This window comes from Chiloscyllium punctatum, chromosome 9 (genome assembly GCF_047496795.1).
Source record: "Chiloscyllium punctatum isolate Juve2018m chromosome 9, sChiPun1.3, whole genome shotgun sequence".
NCBI classification, from domain to species: domain Eukaryota; kingdom Metazoa; phylum Chordata; class Chondrichthyes; order Orectolobiformes; family Hemiscylliidae; genus Chiloscyllium; species Chiloscyllium punctatum.
In genome coordinates this window covers 67,803,816-67,824,558 of record NC_092747.1, presented here as the reverse complement: position 1 = coordinate 67,824,558, position 20,743 = coordinate 67,803,816, and the positions used below count along the sequence as shown (strand labels likewise).

General features: G+C 40.1%; 1 protein-coding gene across 11 annotated transcripts in view; it reads left to right on the top strand.

The window, feature by feature from the left end:
• Nucleotides 1-20,743, top strand: part of picalma (phosphatidylinositol binding clathrin assembly protein a) — a 166,303-nt gene that overhangs the window by 30,092 nt on the left and 115,468 nt on the right. For all 11 annotated transcript variants that reach the window (XM_072577722.1, XM_072577723.1, XM_072577727.1 and 8 more), the window contains exons 2-3: nucleotides 15,414-15,556; nucleotides 16,546-16,621. In XM_072577722.1, the coding sequence (XP_072433823.1) occupies nucleotides 15,414-15,556; nucleotides 16,546-16,621 (219 nt within the window). The remainder of the gene's footprint in view (nucleotides 1-15,413; nucleotides 15,557-16,545; nucleotides 16,622-20,743) is intronic.

The window sequence follows — 20,743 nt, the reverse complement described above, 5'->3', positions numbered from 1 at the left end:
TTGATCTCCTAACACAGGCTATACAATTCAGATAGGATTTGAACATGTTTCACATGAGCAAACTTTTATTTTCTTTGCCTCGTCCTCTTGGTCTCCAATAGCACAATTCTTGCAAGCCTCTCATCTGTCAGCCTTTGTGATCTCGGATGATGTACCTTTTCAGAAATTTATCTTTGGTGAGAGCATTTAGTTTGAATAGTGAATTAACTTTACCATTAGACTATCTGCCTTACAATTTAGAACTACTGTGACCAGTGTCTTGTCATGGTGTGTCGACTTTGTAAGGAAATGTTTTCACCGACATTGTTAATGGTCTTGTGTGTGTTTCTTCTGTTTCCAATTGGTCAATTGATGAGCAGCAATCTTCTTGTCAGATGACCAAACAAATGGAATTTGTTTCATTCATGTAACAGACTATGAAATACTCACTTCTGACTAAGTACTAAATCAAACATCTTTTCTGAATCTTGTGCATCACCTGCATTGGCTTTGAATTCAGGAATACTACCTTTGTTTACTTCTCAGAACATGATAATATAAGCTTGCAAATGCTGGTTAACCCATTCTACTTTTCCATTCAGCATAGTTTGAGCTGTATACTTAAGATTCTTTCTTGAAAGCACAGTAATACACATCATATTTTAGGCTCGTTTGTGTTAACTGGCTAGGTGATTGCAGGGATATTTACAAGTTCCAATTCATATTTTTCTTCCAAAGAACTCTAGTAATTACCAGTAACCACAACATAGCTTGGTCCATAAACAAACGTCAGTGTTTACAAGAGACATTATTATAACCAGATGAAGAGGGAGAATTGGCTTCCCCTCTTCAAAAAAAAACTAGGCAGTCACTTATTGAGTCATGGAGAGGTTCAGCACCAAAACAGACTTTTTAGTTCAACTTGTCTATGCTGACCAGATATCTGAAATGAAGCTAGTCCCATTTGCCAGCATTTGGCCCATCTCCCTCTAACCCCTTCTTATTCATGTACCCATTCAGATGCCTTTTTTAAATGTTGTGCCAGCCTCCACTACTTCCTCTGGCAGCTCATTCCATACATGCGCCACCTTCTTCGGTCCTTTTTTAGAAATCTTTCACCTCTCTCTTTTTAAACCTTTTTTATGCACCCCCCCCCCCCCTCCTTGTCACTTGGCCTCTCCATGCCCTTCATGATTTTTGTAAACCTCTGTCAGGTCACCCCTCCGTCTCTTATGCTCTGGGGAAAATAGCCCCAGCCTATTCAGCCTCTCCTTTTATAGCTCAAACCCTGGCAACATCCTTGCAAATTTTCTGAACCCTTTCAAGTTTCACAACATCCTTCCTATAAGAGGGAAATGAGAATTACATGCAGTATTCCAAAAGTAGCCTAACCAATGTCCAGTACAGCCTCAATATGACCTCCCAACTCCTATACTCAATGCTCTGACCAATAAAAGCAACCATACTAAATGCCTCCTTCACCTATCCTGTCTATCTGTGACTCCACTTTGAATGAACTGTGTGGCAACAAATATCATTTTTTTGCATCCAACTAACATACTTCAGTTTAAAAAGTAATGAACTCGATGAAAATGAAATGAACTTGGTGTTTTCTTCAGTGAAAGAAAGGGGAATTTTATTGCCCACTACTCTGAAAAACAATACATAAGAGCACTAAAACGCATGCAAACATAGGTTTTGGGTTTTAGAGACAGTCATGGAATGTACAGATGAGAAGTTAGGCATAGTTGTAGTTTAAAGGTCTGAGGTCATTCTGTCAATTCAAGGACTCTGATGTTTAGCTGATGTCTTGTTTCTTCAGCATTGTTAACATTTGCTGGTGGGGGGATCCAAGATGGCGGCGACCCAGCAAGTCTGAGTCGATAATGCTCTTCCCAAGACTTGGGTAAAGTGGGTCTCACACCCCCACCACACTCCCCACATCATTCATAATAGCTGTTAAATTTAATTAGTTGCTTAGTATTACACTTAAATAGTCTAATATTTTAGTAAAAATTACCAAAGGGAAGGGAGCCCGCAGCTCTCAGCAAGCAGGACCCCCTCCCCCACCCTCTCCCTCTTCAGCTGCAGCAGAGGCGTCCACAGCCGCCCCGGGGGACTTAACTACAGTAACAAGCCTTGTGGAGATGATCTGCAAACTGGACGCGAAGATCGACGCTTTTATCGAGGAGTCCTGAAATCGATGGGACTCACTCTCGGCTGCGCTGCAGAAGCATGACCGAGACATCCAGGAAATCCAATGCCGAGTTGGAGGGGCGGAATCAAAGGCCGCAACCTCTGAAACTACAGCGCAATTGGCCGTGGATCAGGTCCGGACTCTCGAACAGCGAGTCTGGACCTTAGAGAATTACATTGACGACCTCGATAATCAAGGTCATCGAAAAAATATTTGTTTGCTGGGTCTTCCCGAACGGGAAGAGGAAGGCCAGCTTGCAGCATTCCTGGAGCAGTGGCTGCCACAGATTTTAAATCTGGAAGCTGGATCAGGCCAGGTAAGGGTAGAATGGGCCTACCGGGTCGCAATACGCGGGCCCGGCTCGAACCAGCGCCCACGCCCAGTCCTGTTCCGGCTGCAGAGCTATAGGGAGAGGCAGATACTCCTAGAAGCTTCTAGAAATCTTGGAAAAGACCCCCAAGCTATGATCTATAAAGGATCCAAGATCATGTTATTCCAGGACTTTTCCCCAGCTCTGGTCCGAAAGAGGAAGGCATTCGACGAGGCGAAGAAGCATTTAAGGGACTTAAATATTCAGTACTCCTTATGCTACCCAGCAACGCGACGCTTTAACCATGAAGGATCCGTATATAACTTCGGATCGCCAGAAAAGGCGAAGGAATTCTTGGACTCTTAGATAAACTGTAAGAAATAATGGATGTTGGTTTGCCTTTCCCCCCACTTTGGTTGATATTCCCCCTTTTTTTTTCTTTCTTACCTTGCTGTTCAATATTAATCATGGGGGGTGGGGAGAGGGATTTGATTTTCTCTCTTTCCCCCCCCCCCCCCCCTCCCCTCCCCCCTTGGGGTTGTTTTCTTTTATTATTTTATGTATATATGTGGGTATGTGTATACTGGGGGGTTTGGTTAATGTTGGTGGGGGGAGGTGGTTACCTTATTCTATTTTACCTCTGTCTTTAGGAGTGGGGTTGTTTCTCCCTTGTTATTTTGTATTATTATATTTAATTATTATTTGAGGTTGTAATTTTATAGTTATGTTTATATATGGTATTAACATTACCAAATATATCCAGGTGTTGGTGTGGGCGGGAGTAGGGTGCTCACTGTTAATTCTAGCTTTGTATTATATCTGAATTCTCCTCATTTTATTGAGGAGCGCCTGGGTCAAGGGTGGGGCTTTGGTTGCGAGAGGATACGATGGACTTTTGGAGAGGAAGTGATACCCCCTGGGAACAAGGGGGAAAATCTCCACTTAGGTACGTTTTATATTTTTATTTAGAAATAGTTTTTCATTATACTGTTGAGTGTATTAGAGAGCCTTTATTTTTGTAAATTTTATATGCTCTATGCTCAGGATGTTCTGGATCGGGTTTTCCCTCCCGAGGGGGGTCTCCGATTTGCCAGGATGATTATGGTTAATCAGTTGGTTAAGTGGTGCACCTGGAATGTCAAGGGGAGTAATTCGCCAGTTAAAAGGAAGAAAATATTATCAAATCTTGAGAAAGAAAGAGTTGATATAGCTCTCGTACAGGAGACACACCTGTCGGATCAAGAACACTTGAAATTGTGACAGGGTGGATTTGATCAGGCCTTTTTTTCTTCTTTTAGCTGAAAAAGCAGGGGAGTTGGTATTCTTGTTCGGAAGAATTTCCCTTTCAAAATCCTAAATCAGATAAAAGACGAATCTGGACGATATATTTTGATCAAAGCCCTCATAAATGGAGAGGAATATGGGATTTTAAATTTGTACTGCCCCCCGGCACACCTCTTTAAATTTATAACGGAAGCTTTTTCAAAATTGATGGCTTTTGGTGCCCATCATACAATTATAGGGGGAGACTTTAATTGTATTATGGATCCGGAAATAGATAGGATTCCCAAGAGTATTGTAGGAGTATCTCCCAGATCTAGACAATTCGTGGATCTGAACAAAGAATTAGGATTAGTAGATGTACGGAGATGTCTTCATCCACAAGGCAGAGATTTTTCTTTTTATTCCAATCCACATAAATGTCATACCAGAATCGATATGTTTTTTGCCCCCTCGGTTTTTTTTTAAAAATTCCATATTATCCTGTAAAATAGGTAGTATAGCAATTTCCGACCACGCTGCTATATATATGGAAACTAAGGCGAGGAACAATGGGACATCCCCTCGGCATTGGCGTATGCACCCCTTCCTAATGAAAGATAGTAAATTTGTAAAGTACTTCTCTCATGAATTTAAAACTTTTTGAGAAATTAATTCAGGTACGGCTAGCAACCCATCAATGATTTGGGAGACCATCAAAGCTTACACGCGAGGTTTGATCGTCTCCTATTTAGCGACCCAGAAAACATTGAAGGGATAACAACAGCGTCTGCTCGAAGATCACTTAAAAGCAGCTGAAACAGCATACGCTGATAGATCTATTATTAAATTGCAAAGGATTACGGCTCTTAGGACAGCTCTAAACACTACGCTTACTCAATCGGCTAAGAGGGAAATATTATTTGCAAAACAAAGGTTATATGAATATGGCGACAAACTGGGTAGATACTTAGCATTTCTTGCAAAGAAAAAAAAGGCCCTTCAGACTATTACATCTATCAAGGAAAGTACAGGTATTCTGACCCATGATCATAAACAGATTAATGCGATCTTTAGAGAATTTTATTCTGAGTTATATAAATTGCAGGATTGTGAAGACAGGACTAGGAGGATGCAGTCATTTTTTAAAAATTTGACCTTTCCGGGCCTAACTCCGGAACAGGTATCGGTCCAAAATGCTCCTCTAACAGTCCAACAAATACTTGATGCAATTAGGCAACTTCAGAGCGGTAAGGCACCGGGCCCAGATGGTTTTCAAGCTGAATTCTATCAAGAATTTACAGGAATATTGGTTGGTCCACTTATGGACATGTATAACTATGCATATCGTCCGGGCTGTCTCCCGCCTTCGCTGAAAGAGGCAAATATCTCTTATCCTTAAAAAAGGAAAGGATCCAGAAAATTGTACGTCAAATAGACCAATATCCTTGCTAAATGTAGATTTTAAAATCCTTTCTAAAATGTTAACACTGAGACTAGAAAGGGTACTGCCACATATTATAAAGGAGGATCAGACGGGGTTTATTAAGGGCCGTAGATCATCCAATAATAGAAGGGTTTTGAATATGATTCAAGCCTGCCATCAGGGAAAGATGCCAGGAGTAGTAGTTTCATTAGACATGGAAAAGGCATTTGATAGGGTTGAATGGTCATATTTGTTTTACACATTGGAAAGGTTTGGCGTTGGACAGGTGTTTACCAAATGGGTCTCAACATTGTATAGTGATCCCAAAGCAGTTGTGGTTACCAATGGATTAGGTTCGGATAGCTTCAGTGTGGGAAGGGGCTGCCGTCAGGGATGTCCTCTCTCTCCATTGTTATTTACGCTAATAATTGAACCACTAGCAGAAGCTATACGAGCTGATCCTAATATAACGGCCCCGAGGATTGGTACAGATAAACATAAAATTACCCTTTATGCAGATGATTTTCTTTTTATTCCTCAGTAATCCTCTGATGTCTGCACCTCGCCTAATCCAAGTTATTAATACATTTAGCGCATTCTTAGGCTATAAAATTAATTTTTCAAAATCGGAGGCTATGCCAACGGGTGGCCTTGCTATGACACCCCACTTAGTGGACGGATCCCTTTTTCCCTTTCGTTGGTCCCTGGAGGGCTTCTTATATTTAGGCATTTATATTACCCAAGTATTTGGTCAGTTGTAGAAGGCTAATTTTGTGCATTTACTGGAAAGGATAAGGCAGGACCTCCAGCGATGGGGAGACCTTCCAATTTCCTGGCTGGGTAGAATAGCACTAATTAAAATGAATGTCCAGCCCAGTCTCCTATATCCTATGAGAATGTTTCCGGTGATGCTGCCGAGGATGTCTCTCCGTAAATTATATGGCTGGTTGGGTTCCTTTATCTGGAATCATAGACGGCCCCTCATTAAGCTGAAGAAGCTACAGCTTCCACAGACAAGGGGAGGACTGGACTTCCTAGATTTTAGGAAATATCAGTTAAGTTCCCTATTAAGTTACATAGCTGATTGGGTCTTGTCTGATCCACAATCAATCTGGTTGGATATCGAGGCCTCACAAGTAAAATACCCACTTATTAACCTTTTTATTTTCAGATAAGAGGAAAATCATTACAGATCACTGTAAAAACCCTATAATACTAAACACAATTCAGGCTTGGCATAAAATGTGGCAAACTGAGGGTAATTCATATAAAACATCCTCCTATGCACCGATAGTGGGAGCATGGGGATTCCAACCAGGGTTTACAGATGCCACTTTTAAACTCTGGAGATCCAGGGGTATCTCATGTCTAGGGGACCTATTTAAGGATGGGGTCCTGATGTCTTTTGAACAGCTGCGTCAGAAATTCGGATTACCTAATGGAGACCTCTTTCGATACTTCCAAATTTGAGACTATATACAGAAGAAGACTACGTTAATAGATAGTCTTTATAAATCAGATAGAGAATGTAATGTTCGACGAGCAGTGGGGGTATCTTCCGTCAGCACTATTTATCACTTATTGCATGATGAAGTATCGGGAGATATGGATAATCTGCTTAAAACATGGGATCAGGATTTGGGACTAGAAATCTCTATAGATACGTGGAATGATATTTGGGAAAACGCTGGAAGAATTACTATCTGTAACAGAACCCAGGCTATCCAGCTGAAGATACTTCATAGGACCCATATAGCACCGGTTCAATTGGCAAAATTTAAGGCAGGAGCATCTCCAATGTGTCCCAAATGTAAAATAGAGGTGGGCACTCTTGTACATTGTCTATGGACCTGTCATAAGATCTGTAGATATTGGACTAAGGTAGCAAGTACCCTGACAGAAATTTTAGGAACAGAAATTAAAGTGGACCCTGTATCTCTCCTTTTGGGCTTTTCGAACTTTCCCTCCCTGGACATGTACGGGAAGAGACTATTTTCTATTCTCTCGTTCTGTGCAAGGAAAAATATTTTGGTGAACTGGGTGGCTGAGGGCCCTCCTGGACTTTCAAATTGGTACAGATTAATTATGGAATGTATTCCCCTTGACTTCCTTACAAATATGGTGCACCGAAAGTCCGAATTATTTTATAAAATATGGCAGTCCTTCTTGAATTACATAAATACAGATATTTCGGCTATCCTAACAAGGGCTTTTATTTAATTGAGATTACAAACCTGGCTGGTCCGGGGCCCCTTAGGAGAGGAATCCCACACGAATACGGGTTTTATTACATTTGTTGTTAACACATTCCGAGCATGTAAGAGACTTAAATATACACTCTGGTTAGTTGTCGGTTAGATTAGTAGCAGTTGTTTTGTTTTTTTTTCTTTTTCGGTTTTTTAAATTTTAAATTTTGGCTATTGTATTTTTGATTTAATTGTGTATCAATTGTATTTGAGAGTTTTGTTTTTGTAAACTTGTAAAAATGTTAAATTTCTAATAAAAATATCTATCAAAAAAAAATTGGCTGGTACCCTTGTTCTTGGTAAACAGTTATTGTTGTAAATTGCATTTTCATAGTGTTGACTTTGAGGTTAAGATTCACTTCCTGCTTATTGTTAACAATTGAATTTAATTTTTTCTGCCGTCTGCATTGCGTTCAAAGCCTGAAATACTGTGTCTTTTGGATTGCAGTGTCTGTAATTTTCTTTGAAACTGGATGTTTCACAGATGTCTTTTATCCCAATGTGTAACTTCAAAAAAGGTGTTAGTCAACTGGGAGATGCAGATCAGAGTTTGTGCTTTTAATTTTTAAAAAGCAATGTTAATTTCAGCTTTGACTAATCCTTTCACTGATGGTTTCCAGAGCTTGGCTAAGTCTTAAAATCAGCAACCATTATGCATCAGTATTTGTCCTTTTGAGAAGAAAAGCCATTTTGGTTCATTTAGAGTCTCTGGCATTAATTCAGATGGTTGAGGTGGAACACCAGTCATTAGTCTACTTTTACTATGACTGTACAAGTATGAAAAATTGTTTGTCGAGCAACAGTCAGGGAGCCGACTTTGCACAACGTTGATTTTCTGCTAGTATATCCAGAATCTAGGCTTATTATTGTACTATAGTTACCCTAATACCTTAACTGATTACGATTCAAATGGAGACTTGGGTGGGATTTGGTTTCTGAATCTCATCTGTACTCAACCCACCTAACAACATTCTTTTTAAAATGTACCATTTGATCTTGCTGAAATGTGCAAATCATTATGACTAAATGAAACAAACCAGAATGCTGGAGAAATTCATCAGGTTTGGCAACATCTCTGGAGAATAAATAAGTTAACAATCTGAAGAAGATTCAAGCCAGACTCTCAACTGTTAACTCTGCTTCTCTCCACAGAAGCTGCCAGAGCTACTGAATTTCTCTAGCATTCTGTGTTTATTCCAAATTTCCAGCAACTGCAGTATTTGACTTTAATTCGAGGTTTTTTTTCGGTTATTTCTTATCTTTCTCAAGATTTTGTTTCTTCATATGGTGTCAATGTCTTAGTTTAGCATCTTGTTTTCACTGGAATTTCTCCTCTCAGCCCTTTAGCCACTTTGATAGCATAACATATCTATGCAAGCAATGCAAACTTGTGATGCTCTCTCGCTCTCACTCTCTCTCCTACATCTGTATTGCCCTTTCCCTGTCCCTTACGTACTACAACACACTGATTTCCGCCGATCATTTATCTTTTCATTCTGGAAATCTATCAGTTGTAGTTGGGTTGGATTTTTCCTAACGGACATCACCCCTTGCAGTTTGATATCCTCAACAAAGTTTGATATTTAATTTGGTATTCTAGTGTCAACTGTATATGTAGTTTGTACCATCTGTAAAATACACTGCAGTAGCTCATCAAGACACCTTTTGACAGCACCTTCCAAACCTCTGATCTCTCCCAGTTAAAAGGGCAATGGGTGCAAATGCATGGGAACACCATCACCTGCACATGCCCTTCTAAGTAGCTCCCAAGTCACGATTGAGTTATGTCACTGTTCCTTCACTATCACTGTGTGAAAATGCTGATGCTCCCTTCTTAACAGTACTGTGGATATTTCTATACTCCAAGGATTTTTTTTTACAAAGGCAGCTCCACCTTTTTTTTAAGGATGATAATAATAGTTGGCCTACTCAGTGATGCTTATGTCCCATGAAAGAATGGTTAAAAAAATAATATTAACTTGAGTTTTGAGAGTAGTACCAAGAAAATAGACAAGGGAAACCTTTGGTCGTCTTAAAGAGTTTAGTTGCAAGCAAAATTTGAATCTATCATTTAATGGGATAGAGGCAATGCAAATATGTTCTCCGCACGCATGCTGGAGTTATCTTTGTGGATGATGTTGCTAATAGACAGCATGCAGACAAGAAAGAAATGATCAGGGATCACTCTCTGCAGCTTCCCAAAGTGGTAACACAAGAGTGGGAAGAGAAGCCTTTTTGGAGATGCTCCATGTTGAATCGATAAGGAGCAAAATGAGCTAGGTTAGTCCATGATGATGATAATAGATGGTGTGGAAGCTTCAATCATGTAAAATAAAACAGCAAGGTGACAATTGACTGTATACCATAATCAGTTTAAAATGAGATGTGGCCCCAATGAAATTTATATCAGCAAATAGATCAGTGTGCGCCTTGCTGGCCAAATGAAGAATTTCAAAATGTATTTGCTAAGTTGCAAATATTAGAAGGAAAGGCCTTGCCTTTATATCATGCCTTTTCAGGACTATAAGAAAGTACCTTGCTGAACTGTATTTTCTTTGTGAAGTAGGGAACATTGCAGCTTACACAGTAAAGTCCTGTACTCAGCAATAAAGTAAAGGATATGTAAGTTTGTAAATGACATAAAGATTGGTCAGGTTGTTAAGTGAGGAAGAAGATCTTGGGTTACAGTAGGATATAGGTGAATTGGTCAGATGGGCTCAACAGTGGAAGATGACAATTGACACGATGTATGAGGTGATGCATTTCAGGAGAAGTTAACAAGACAAGGGAGTACTCTATGAATGGCAAGTCATTAGGAAACTGAGGAACAGTGCGACTTGGGTGCTTGTACACAGCTCGTTGAAAGCAACAGAATATGTTAACATGGAAGCTGAGGGATATAGGACACTTGCCTTTGAGGTGTGACATAGACTACAAGAGCAGGGAAATTGTATTGGAGCTGTACAGGCCACAGCTGGAGTACTATGCAGTCTGGTCACCATCATTGCACTGGAGGGGGTGCAGAGTAGCTTTACCAGAATCTTGTCTGGGATGGAGCAGTTTAGTTGTGAACGAGGTAGGAAAATCTCCAATTGGTCTCTTTAGAGCAGAGAAGGCTGGAAGGTGTATAGGATTATGAGGGGGCATGGACAGAGTGGGTCAGAAGCAGCTTGTTGAAGGGGCCATAGGATTGTTGTGGTGCAGTGATGTGTCCCTACCTCTGGGCCCTGAAACCTAGGTTCAAATCCTAACCGCTCCTAACCTGAATAATAACAACACTGAACAAGTTGAAAAAATATCTAACAATGGAGCATTATTTTAATGTGAAAGACAGGAGGTTTAGAGGAAATTTGAGAGAAAAACTTAGTTCATCCAGAGGGTTATGGGGATCTTGAAGGGTAGTTGAGGCAGCAAACCTCAAACTTTTAAAAAGTACTTGGAGAATGTCATAACATTCAAAGCTACGAGCCTAGTGTTGAAAGTGGGATGAGTGTAAATTTAGAGTAGTTTTATTTTCAGTGCACAATCTGACCCAAGGGGCCTTTTCTGAGGTGTGTGATTGTATGATTCTAAATGACTGGATGATTTCTTGTTGCATGGTCTTGAAACATAAATATTGATAAGAATACCAGGGAGACCTACTTTGTTTTTCACATAGTGCTGAGAGATCCTTGCCGCCATTCGAGTTGACAGACAGAGCAGCTGTTTGATATCTCTCCTCAAGACAATAATTTTACACTATCTCAGCAGTTACTTCTGTGTGAATTTGAATTAAGAGCTCATGTTTTTGGAGCATTGAATTCCACACCAACTGACTCGTGGGCAACAGTGTTACTACAAAGTCAGGACTGACAGATTGTGAAAATTGGTATGTTGTGGATATTTAATTCCAGCACTTGAAGTTAAGCTTATAATCAATAAATAAGATGTCCATTTGGATACATGAGAGGTGGTTTTTTGGGTAAACAAGTACTGTGTAACACCAGGCATGTTGAGAATTTTCAATTTCAATGTAATATAGTTTATGTGAACAAAAGGATGTCAGTTATAAGTATTGGTCTCCTATGGTTGTACATCCTGACTTCAATCTTAAGCAAGTGTTGACTCCGCCTTTGTGGGAACGTATGAGGCTAAAGCCACTTTAAAGAAGTTGGATAACACCAGGACTGTACTTAGATGTTGGATGCTCGACACATTCTCTTGTTGAATTAAATCCTTTCATTATTACAATCCTTCATTGGGTGCTTCACTGAAGCCCTGGTTACTTTGGCATTCCTTGTCTTACTACTTAATGTTAAACCTGTACTAAACCAGCTTAGCTTGAAATGTAAGCAGAAAATTCCAAAGATTCACTGCCCTTTGAAGAAATTTCTCATCTCCTTCCCAAATGAATTGATCCTTTATTGAGAAATTGTGCACTGTCGTTCCAGACTCTTTCCCCCCGCGCCCCCCCCTCCCAGTAGGGGAATATCCTTTCTGCATCTACTGTGTATATCTTAAGAATTTTATGAGCTTCCATTAACTGACCTCTGCGCTCGAGACTTTCAAAAACAATAGAGCCAGTTTCCTTGATCTCACCTTCTAGGAAAATCCTGCCATCCCAAGGATTAGCCTGGTGAGCCTTTGCAGCATTTGCACATTGCAAATTGTGTTAGTTCGTTTAATAAGAGTCATCTTCTATCTACTGTAATACCTTTTTGCAGCACGGTGGCTCAGTGATTAGTGCCGAGTCCAACTATGTGCACGATAGGTGAATTGACCATGCTAAATTCCCCAGGGATGTTAGGTTAGGTGGGTCGGCCATGGGAAATGTGGGGTTATAGGGTAGGGGGTGTGGGTCTGTGTGGGAAACTCTTCAGAGGCTCATTGTGGACTCAATGGCCTACATCCACGCTGTAGAGATTCTATGATGCATGTTTTCCCCAATCAACCACAGTTAATATTCCCCCTGTATTTTCATAGCAATTAGTTAAAGAATAGGCCATTTGGCCTATGAAGCCTACGCATTGTTCTGTTGTAATATCCTCTCTATCGAATGTGCTGATTCTATTCTCCATTACTAATTTCCATCACTAACCATATTTTGCTTTTCCATTCTAAATGCTGAGTCTCGAGTATTCTGTTCCTAGCATTGGTCACCTTTCAGCAGCTGACTGGCATGCCTCGCCAATTCCAAGATATGTTACTAAGATACAGGAATCTGACTATGTCAACTGCTCTCTACACGAGGACTTGTTTTGTGGACATAATGCTCAGCGTGTTAATGATGTGCTTGGTCAGAAATGTGGCTTTGAAGTGGGCTATAAGCGGCTGGAAGAGATTAAGGATGAAATGGAGATTTTAGAATACCAGAGGTGAGGCAAAAGTGATGTTGCATTAGAGACCAGAGTCTGAAGAAAAGGTTTGGGATATGTTTGAGGAGATTGTACTGATAGGTCAGGTCAGTGCTATTGAACAAGTTAAGCAGAAACCTGGCAATATGTTATTGCAAATAAATTTGACAGCATTTTCCAACTTTTTTTTGTTCCCTTAATTCTCTTTTTTCTTGAATATGCATAAGAGAATAGAGGTGAACTGATCCAGTTGGTTGTGGCAGCCTTATTGTTGTGCCCCTGTTATAGATCAGACCAACTCCCTCAAATATATTTAGAAGATAATCTAGACGCCAACTATTATTTTTAAAGGCAAGTGTAAGATGTTGTGTTCTGGGTATAATTTGTTTGGTCACACTACCATGCTTGAAGCAAAACCTTTTTATTTTTATACTATAGTTAAAATACAAACAAAAGAAAGAAGACGAAGAATTGGAATAGCTTAACTCTACTGGAAATCTTTACAGAGGAACAGATTTATTTATCTACTCAACATCAACTGTTTCAGTATAGTAATATCCCATAAACACAACCTTGGCAAAGGCAAATTTCGTAAAATAAACTGTCTCACTTGCAGCTCTCTCGTGTAGGAGGAGAGAATATTGAGAAAGAACTGAAGTGTTTTGCTGCGTCAGACGTGTATAGCAGCTCCAAATGCCAACAGCTACTGAAAGTTAAACTAAAATTTTTTTTTGAGCGCTTGATCCCACTCCTTCACGTTGCTTTTGTTGTTCCAACGTTTTTTAAAAAAAAACCAAGGATTCATGCTGTTTACCCTATTGGTTTGGAACAGACTGCTCAGAACATCTGTCTCAACCTCTCTTTGTTGTTTTTAAAAAAAACAAAATGCACATTTTTCAAGCCATAGTATCGTCACACCTTGCACTGTCGTAGATGGTAGAGGGCATGGATTTGGAAGATGCTATCAAAGGAGTCTTGGTGAAGTTCTGATGTGGTTGTTGTAGTTGGAACATAATGCTGTCACTGCCTGTTTTTTGTAAATTGTATTTAAATCACCTGAGGAGTTTGAGTATTGGGCAATTGTTACCAAATATTCCCACTTCAGACCTTTTATGGGGGGTTGTTGGGATAAGTGTACTACCTTGAACTCCTGCGTCTATGTCCTTTAGCTGAGACGACTGACCGCCAACAACCGCAATCACTTTCCTTTGTGGTGGGTATGACTCAATCATTGGAGAATTTTCCTTCCAATTTCCATTGGGAGGGTATCTTGATGTAACATTTAGTCAAGTGTTGCCTTGATGTTCAGGGCAGTCACATTTGCCTTCCTTTTTAGAGCTCGGCTCTTTCTTTTCCATGTTTAAATTAAGGCTGTAATGATGTCAGGAGCTGAGTGGCAGTATCAGAACCCAACTGTATGTCAACGCATAGGTTATTCCTCTGCAAGTGCTGTTTGATGAACATTGTTGACCATCCATGCCATCACGTTGCTCATGATTTGAGATTGAAAAGTCCGTAATTGGCTGAGTTGGATTTGTCCTGTTATTTTGTGTACAGGGTGTAACTTGGGCAGTTTTTCACATTGGTATCTGACCAACAATGTACCTGTACAGGAGCAGCCCAGCTAGGGATGCAGTTTAGTTCTGGAGCACAAGCCTACCTTAGTTGAAGGCACTGAATTCCAGAATTTCTTTATCATGCTGAATGAATCGAATTGGTTGAAAGCTAGCATCTGTGATGCTGAGGATTTCAGGAGAGGGTCAAGATAGATTGTCTCCTTGGCACTTCTGGTTGAAAAAGGATGCAGTTGCCTTGTGCTTTGAACTGATATGCTGTGCTCCTCCATCATTGACAATTGGTACATTTATAGGACCTCCCCTCCTGTTTAGCTGTCTTAATGTCCACCACCACCCATGATTTGGATGTGGCAGCACTGCAGAGCTTCTGCCTGATCTGTTGGTTGTGGGATTGCTTACCATGTCTATTACATGTTGCTTACACTGTTTTGGCATGCAAGTTCCCCCTGTGTTGTATCTTGATCTGGTTAACGCCTCATTTTCAGGTATGTCTGGTGTTGCTCCTGGTCTGTATTGCTTCCCAGTAAAATGTTTTTGCTTAACAGTACCTTCCAGGTTTCCCAATGTTCTTCATTTTTGTATTTTGATATATTTGGATTTATTGGTCTTTCTGCTCCTATTTCCACAGAACCATTATTGGTTCCACTGTACAGTTGTGTTTTTGGTTTTCAAGGTAAAATTCCTGTATGATGATTGTGCTAAGTGTTAGGAAAATCCAAATTGGAGCATGCCTAATTGAATCTTTAAAATTTTTACTGCTGATCTCAAAATTCCTTCCTATGTTACATGTTGGTTTCTGCATTGACCATGTGCTTGTGGATAGCAATTTCAAGTTCTGTTCTTTACCAAAAGACATTGCACCAACTTTAATTTTAAGCATACCTGAAACACAAGAGGAGTTTTAAACTTGAAGTTTGAAATTACCATAGATTAATGCATGACATTATCATGCAAAATGAACTTTTATCTGCTAAAAATCCATTTGAATGAAAAGTAGAAAGGATAATGATAGATGTGAAAAAAATTTAATATTTTTGATATCAACTTGAGTCTATTCACTAATCACTATATGTTTTCTTTTGCAGATCTCATTCAGTGTACAAATGAGATGAATGTAAACATACCTCAGCTGGCAGATAGCCTTTTTGAAAGAACTACAAATAGCAGCTGGGTAGTGGTATTCAAGTCTCTCATCACAACTCATCAAATGATGGTTTATGGAAATGAGGCAAGTCTCAAAAAATATTTAGATCATTGGTTGTGAAAGGTGAATGAAATGTGTGCTGAATGTTTTTGTTTTATTGCCCATATTTGATGAAGCTCAAAAGTTATGCTGTTTAAGTAAGGATTAATTGTAAGCTTTTGTATTTGGCTTTCCTAAGTAAATGAAGTATCATGTTCTGGAAATGCCCATTACTCAAGTTTCTAGGCAGAGATGAAACTTTTATCTTTTGATACCTTGACCACTATACTTTATTCTTTGCTGGGAACATATAGGATAGGAAGAACTTGCATTTACTTTGTGCCTTTTGTGCCCTCGACATTCCGAAACACTTCGCAACCACTTAATCTTTTGAATGGCATTCAAGGTTTCACAGCAAAATTGTGCTTGTAGCTTGTTTGAACATGGTGAGTTAGATGCATGTCCAGTTGATGTGTTATGTGGGAGAAATGTTGCTTTGGACACCAGCTCCACTTTGAATGGTGTGATGGTGTATCCACCTAATCTTGACTTTATTTCCCTCCACTTCATTAAATTATTGGGCTAGGCTTACACTGCAATTCTAAAATGGAGCCTGAACCTGCAACCTACTGAATGAGATGAGTATTACCATGACACCAAGCTGTTAGGTGACTGCTTGGATTTCTGATAATTCTATTTTTGAGTACAGCATTTTAGAGGCAACAAAAGTTGCCATCCCTAAATACCACCCAAATAATATTGAAATATTTGCTGAGCATCAGAGAGTAGGAAAACATTTGTTAGGTTCTGTGTCTTATGTTCAAAAGGTGTTATGCCATAACAGCATGCATAGGATCGTTGGCAACTTCAAAACAATATTTTGAGCTTGGGTGAAATAGATTATGCAAGTTTAGACCATGTATAACCATTTAATATATCTTTAAAGGTGTAATGATGGAAAATATTTTGGGTTTTGGGAAGTGTTAAGAGAACAAATGTTCAAGCAGAAACTAACTATTTTCTAACCTGTTCAGCGTTTTATCCAGTACCTAGCTTCAAGAAACACCTTGTTCAACCTGAACAATTTTCTAGATAAAAGTGGGTTGCAAGGTGAGTGTGAATTTAACCTTTTGACTATTGTGTATTATTTCTATCTGAAATCAACAACCTATCAGTACACCATGTGAAGAGGGTGCTGATTGGTCATAGTATTAGCATTATGGAGGCGCAGCAAGAATAGTTAACAGTCTTCATTCTTGGACAAGGCAGATTCTGATTGGTATTGCCGTAAGAATACAGCAGAAATTGGGGTAGGTGGAAGAGGGATCATGAGACTGCCATTCTTGAGGATGTAATAGATGTACAAATTTCTATTGTTCGCTAAATCAAGGTCCTGTATGTTAATATATATGCCATCTATAATATAAATGTATTTGACCCAAGGCTAACTAACGTTATGCTGGTTTCTTTGGTGATTCTTAGCATAGTTAGGATTATTTGATGCATGCTGTCCAAGAACAGAATCACTTGTTGTCAGAGACTTGTGAACATATGCTAATTCAAGCACAATTAGCTAGCTGCTTGCTTGCAAATGGTTAACACGACATGTTGATGCGGTCTGCCAGTTGCTGGGTCACATACCTGACATCATGTCAGCCTGAAAATCCTCACTTACATTTTGTCCACTACACAAGTCATTTTTTGACATGATGGCAACATCCTATTACTGAAGATCACCACTCATGGATTTTTCTTTTTCTTCACGCATGGGATATGGGTGTTGCTGGGTGGGCTGGCATTTATTGTGTCCCTAGTTATCCTTGAGAATGTCCAAGTGAGCTGCTGCTTTGAACCACTGCAATCCAAGCACTTAAGTAGGCTTATAATGCCATGAGTAAGATAATTTCAGGATTTTGATCCAACAACATAAAAAAATGATATATTTCCAAGTCAGGATAGTGCATGACTTCAAGGGGAATTTGTAGATGGTGCTGTTCCCTCGACATGTTGTCTCATTCTTCTAGGTGATATTGGTTGTGGTTTTCAAAGGTGTTAAGGAGCTTTGCAGAATTTCTGCAAATCATCTTGTAGATGGTACACACTGCTGCTACTCAGTGTCAGTGTTGGAGGGAGTGGATGTTGTTTCAATCAAACAGACTTTGTTTTATTTTGATGTCAAGTCTCTTGAATGCAGTTGAAGCTGCATTCAGCCAGGTAATTGAAGAGTACTCCAATACACTCCTGATTTGTGCCTGGTAGGAGGTGAGTTACTTGCTGCAGTGTTCCTAGACTCTGATTTGCTGTTGGTGCCACAGTATTTATATGGGTAGTTCAGTTCAGTTTCTGATCAATGATAACTCCTGGAATGATGTCAGTGGGAAGTCAGTGAAGGTAATGGCATTTCATGTCAAGGGGTCATGTTCAGATTATCTCTTACTGGCATTGAGCATTTGTGTGGCACAAGCCTTACTTCACAGTTTTCAGCCTAAGCCTGGGTGGTATCTAGGCTTTGGTGCACTGGGACATGGGCTTTCAGTATCTGAAGAGTCGCAAATGGTGCAGTCATTGATGAACATCCCCACTTCTAACCTTACGGACAAATTTAAGCAGCTGAAGACACTCCCTAAAGAAATTGCTGCTGAGATGGCTAATCTGTAATGACAACAGTCATCTTCCTTTTTGCCTGGTATGACTCCAACCAGCCATGCATTTTCCCTCAATTTCCATGGACACCCGTTTTTACTAGGAGAAAGTGAGGACTGCAGATGCTGGAGATCAGAGTCAAAAAGTGCGGTGCTGAAAACGCACGGCAGGTCAGGCAGCATCTGAGAAGCAAAAAAGTTGACGTTTCGGGCATTTGCCCTTCAGGAAGGGGGTTGAGGGCAAAATAGGGAGGTGGGACGGCGGGGAGGGGTAAAGGTAGGTGAGATGCTGATAGGTAGATGCAGGTGTGAGGTAATAGTGTTAGGTCAGAGCGGAAAGAAAACCCATTGCAATCAAAAAAACAATTCCTAACAATCAAATAGATCTGAGAAACTAAGGAACTTGCTGGATGACAAGTTGGTGACAGAATATTGTGGCTCGATTGACCACTACTGATTGGTCTGTAATTCCCAGGATTATCCCTTTTCCCTTTCTTGGACAAGGAAATAACATTTGCCATCCTCCAATCATTTGGCACTACTCCAGTGGACAGTGAGTATGCAAAGATCATCGCCAAAAGGTCTAGCAATCTCTTCCTTCACTTCCCATAGTAATCTTGGGTTTATTCTGACCAACCCAGGGCCTTGCCTATCCTCGTTTTTTCAAAATTTCCAGCAAATCCTCCTTCTTAACATCAACCTCTTCAAGCATATCAGTTTGTTTCACACTGTCCTCACAAAGACAAGGTTCCCTCTCCGTAGCGAATATTGAAGCAAAGTATTCATTAAGGACATCCTACCTCCTCCGACTCCAGGCACAAGTTCCCTCCACTATGACTGATCGGCCCTGCCCTCACTCTGGCCATCCTCTTGTTCCTCAAATAAGTGCAGAATACGTTAGGGTTTTCCTTAATCCTACCTGCTAAAGCTTTTTCATGTTACTTTCTAACTATAAGTCTATTCTTCAGTTCCTTCCTGACTGCCTTGTAATCCCCGAGAGCCCTGTCTGATCCTTGTATAGTTAACCTTAAGTAAGTTTCCTTTTTTTCCCTAGACTAGATGTTCCACATCTGGTCATCCAAGGCTCATTCACCCTACCATCACTTCCTTGCCTCAGTGGGACAAACCTAACCAGCACTCTCAGCAAGTGCTCCCTGAACAACCTCCACATGTCCATCATGCATTTCTCTGAAAGTATCTGTTTCCAATTTATGCTCCATAGTTCCTGCCTAAGAGCATTGTAATTTCCCCTGCCCCAACTAAATGCTTTCCCATACCACCTGCCCCGATCCCTCTCCGTGACTATAATAAAGGTCAGTCATTCAAGCTTGTGCTACCACTCAGTGAGATAACAGCTGATCTGCAACCTAACTCCATATGCCCTTTAACAGCAAACAATTATTTTTAACACACATCATGAGTTATTGATTCATTTGTGGAAAATTAACTAAAATGCCATTACAATTAATGCAATGCTTCAAGAAGTTAAATGTTCTCACTGCATAAACAAACATTCAAGATCCTTAGTTTGGTCACTTCATTTGATCTACATTGGGTATACTTCTTAGAAGATGGCTGGAATTGAGCCACCATGTTCTGTTACCAACTTGTCATCCAGCAAGTTCCTTAGTTTACTTAATTTACTCAGATCTATTTGATTGCTAGAATTGTTTTTTGATTGCAATGGGTTATCTTTCTGCTTTGAAATATATGTAGAATTCTCAAGAATTAATCTTTTGTTCCATCCTAGCTCATCTGCGAATTACCCCTTCACACCATCTTCTGAAATAATGGCATCTGTTTGTAACATTATTGGAGAGGGTTCTGAAAGACAGGATTTATGATTATTTGGAAAAATATAGTTTGCTTAGATATAGTCAGCTTGTGAGGGTCAGGTCATGTCTCACAAGTCTTATTGAATTATTTGAGGATGTGACAAAATACATTGAAGACCGAGCAGTGGGTGTGGTGTAAATGGATTTTAACAAGACATTTGATAAGGTACCCCGTGGTAGGCTCATTCAGAATGTACGGAGGCATGGGACAGAGAGAAATCGGCTGTTCTGGATGCAGAATTGGCTGGCCAGTAGTAGTAGTAGTAACTGGGATCTGTTGTGGGACCTTTGAAAATGACTTCGATGAGGAAGTGGAAGGTTGGGTTAGTAAGTGTGCCAACGACACAAAGTTTGGTGGAGTGGTGCATAGTGTGGAGGGCTGTTGTAGATTGTAATGGGATTGACAGGCTGTAGAGTCGGGCTGAGAAGTAACAGATTGAGTTCAACCTAGGAAAGTGTGAAGTGATTCATTTTGGAAGGTTGAATTTGAATGCAGGTTACAGGGTTAAAGGCAGGATTCTTGGCAGTATGGAGGAACAGAGGGATCTTGGGGTCCACATCCATAGATCCCTCAAAGTTGCCACCCTAGTGTATAGGGTTGTTAAGAAGTTGTGTGGTATGTTGGCTTTCAGTCGCAGGGAGATTAAGAGCCTGTGAGGTTTTGCTGCGTTCTATCAAGCCTGGTTAGACCACACTTGGAATATTATGTTCAATTCTGATCCACATCTTTCCTATGATGAGGTGAAGATTTAGGG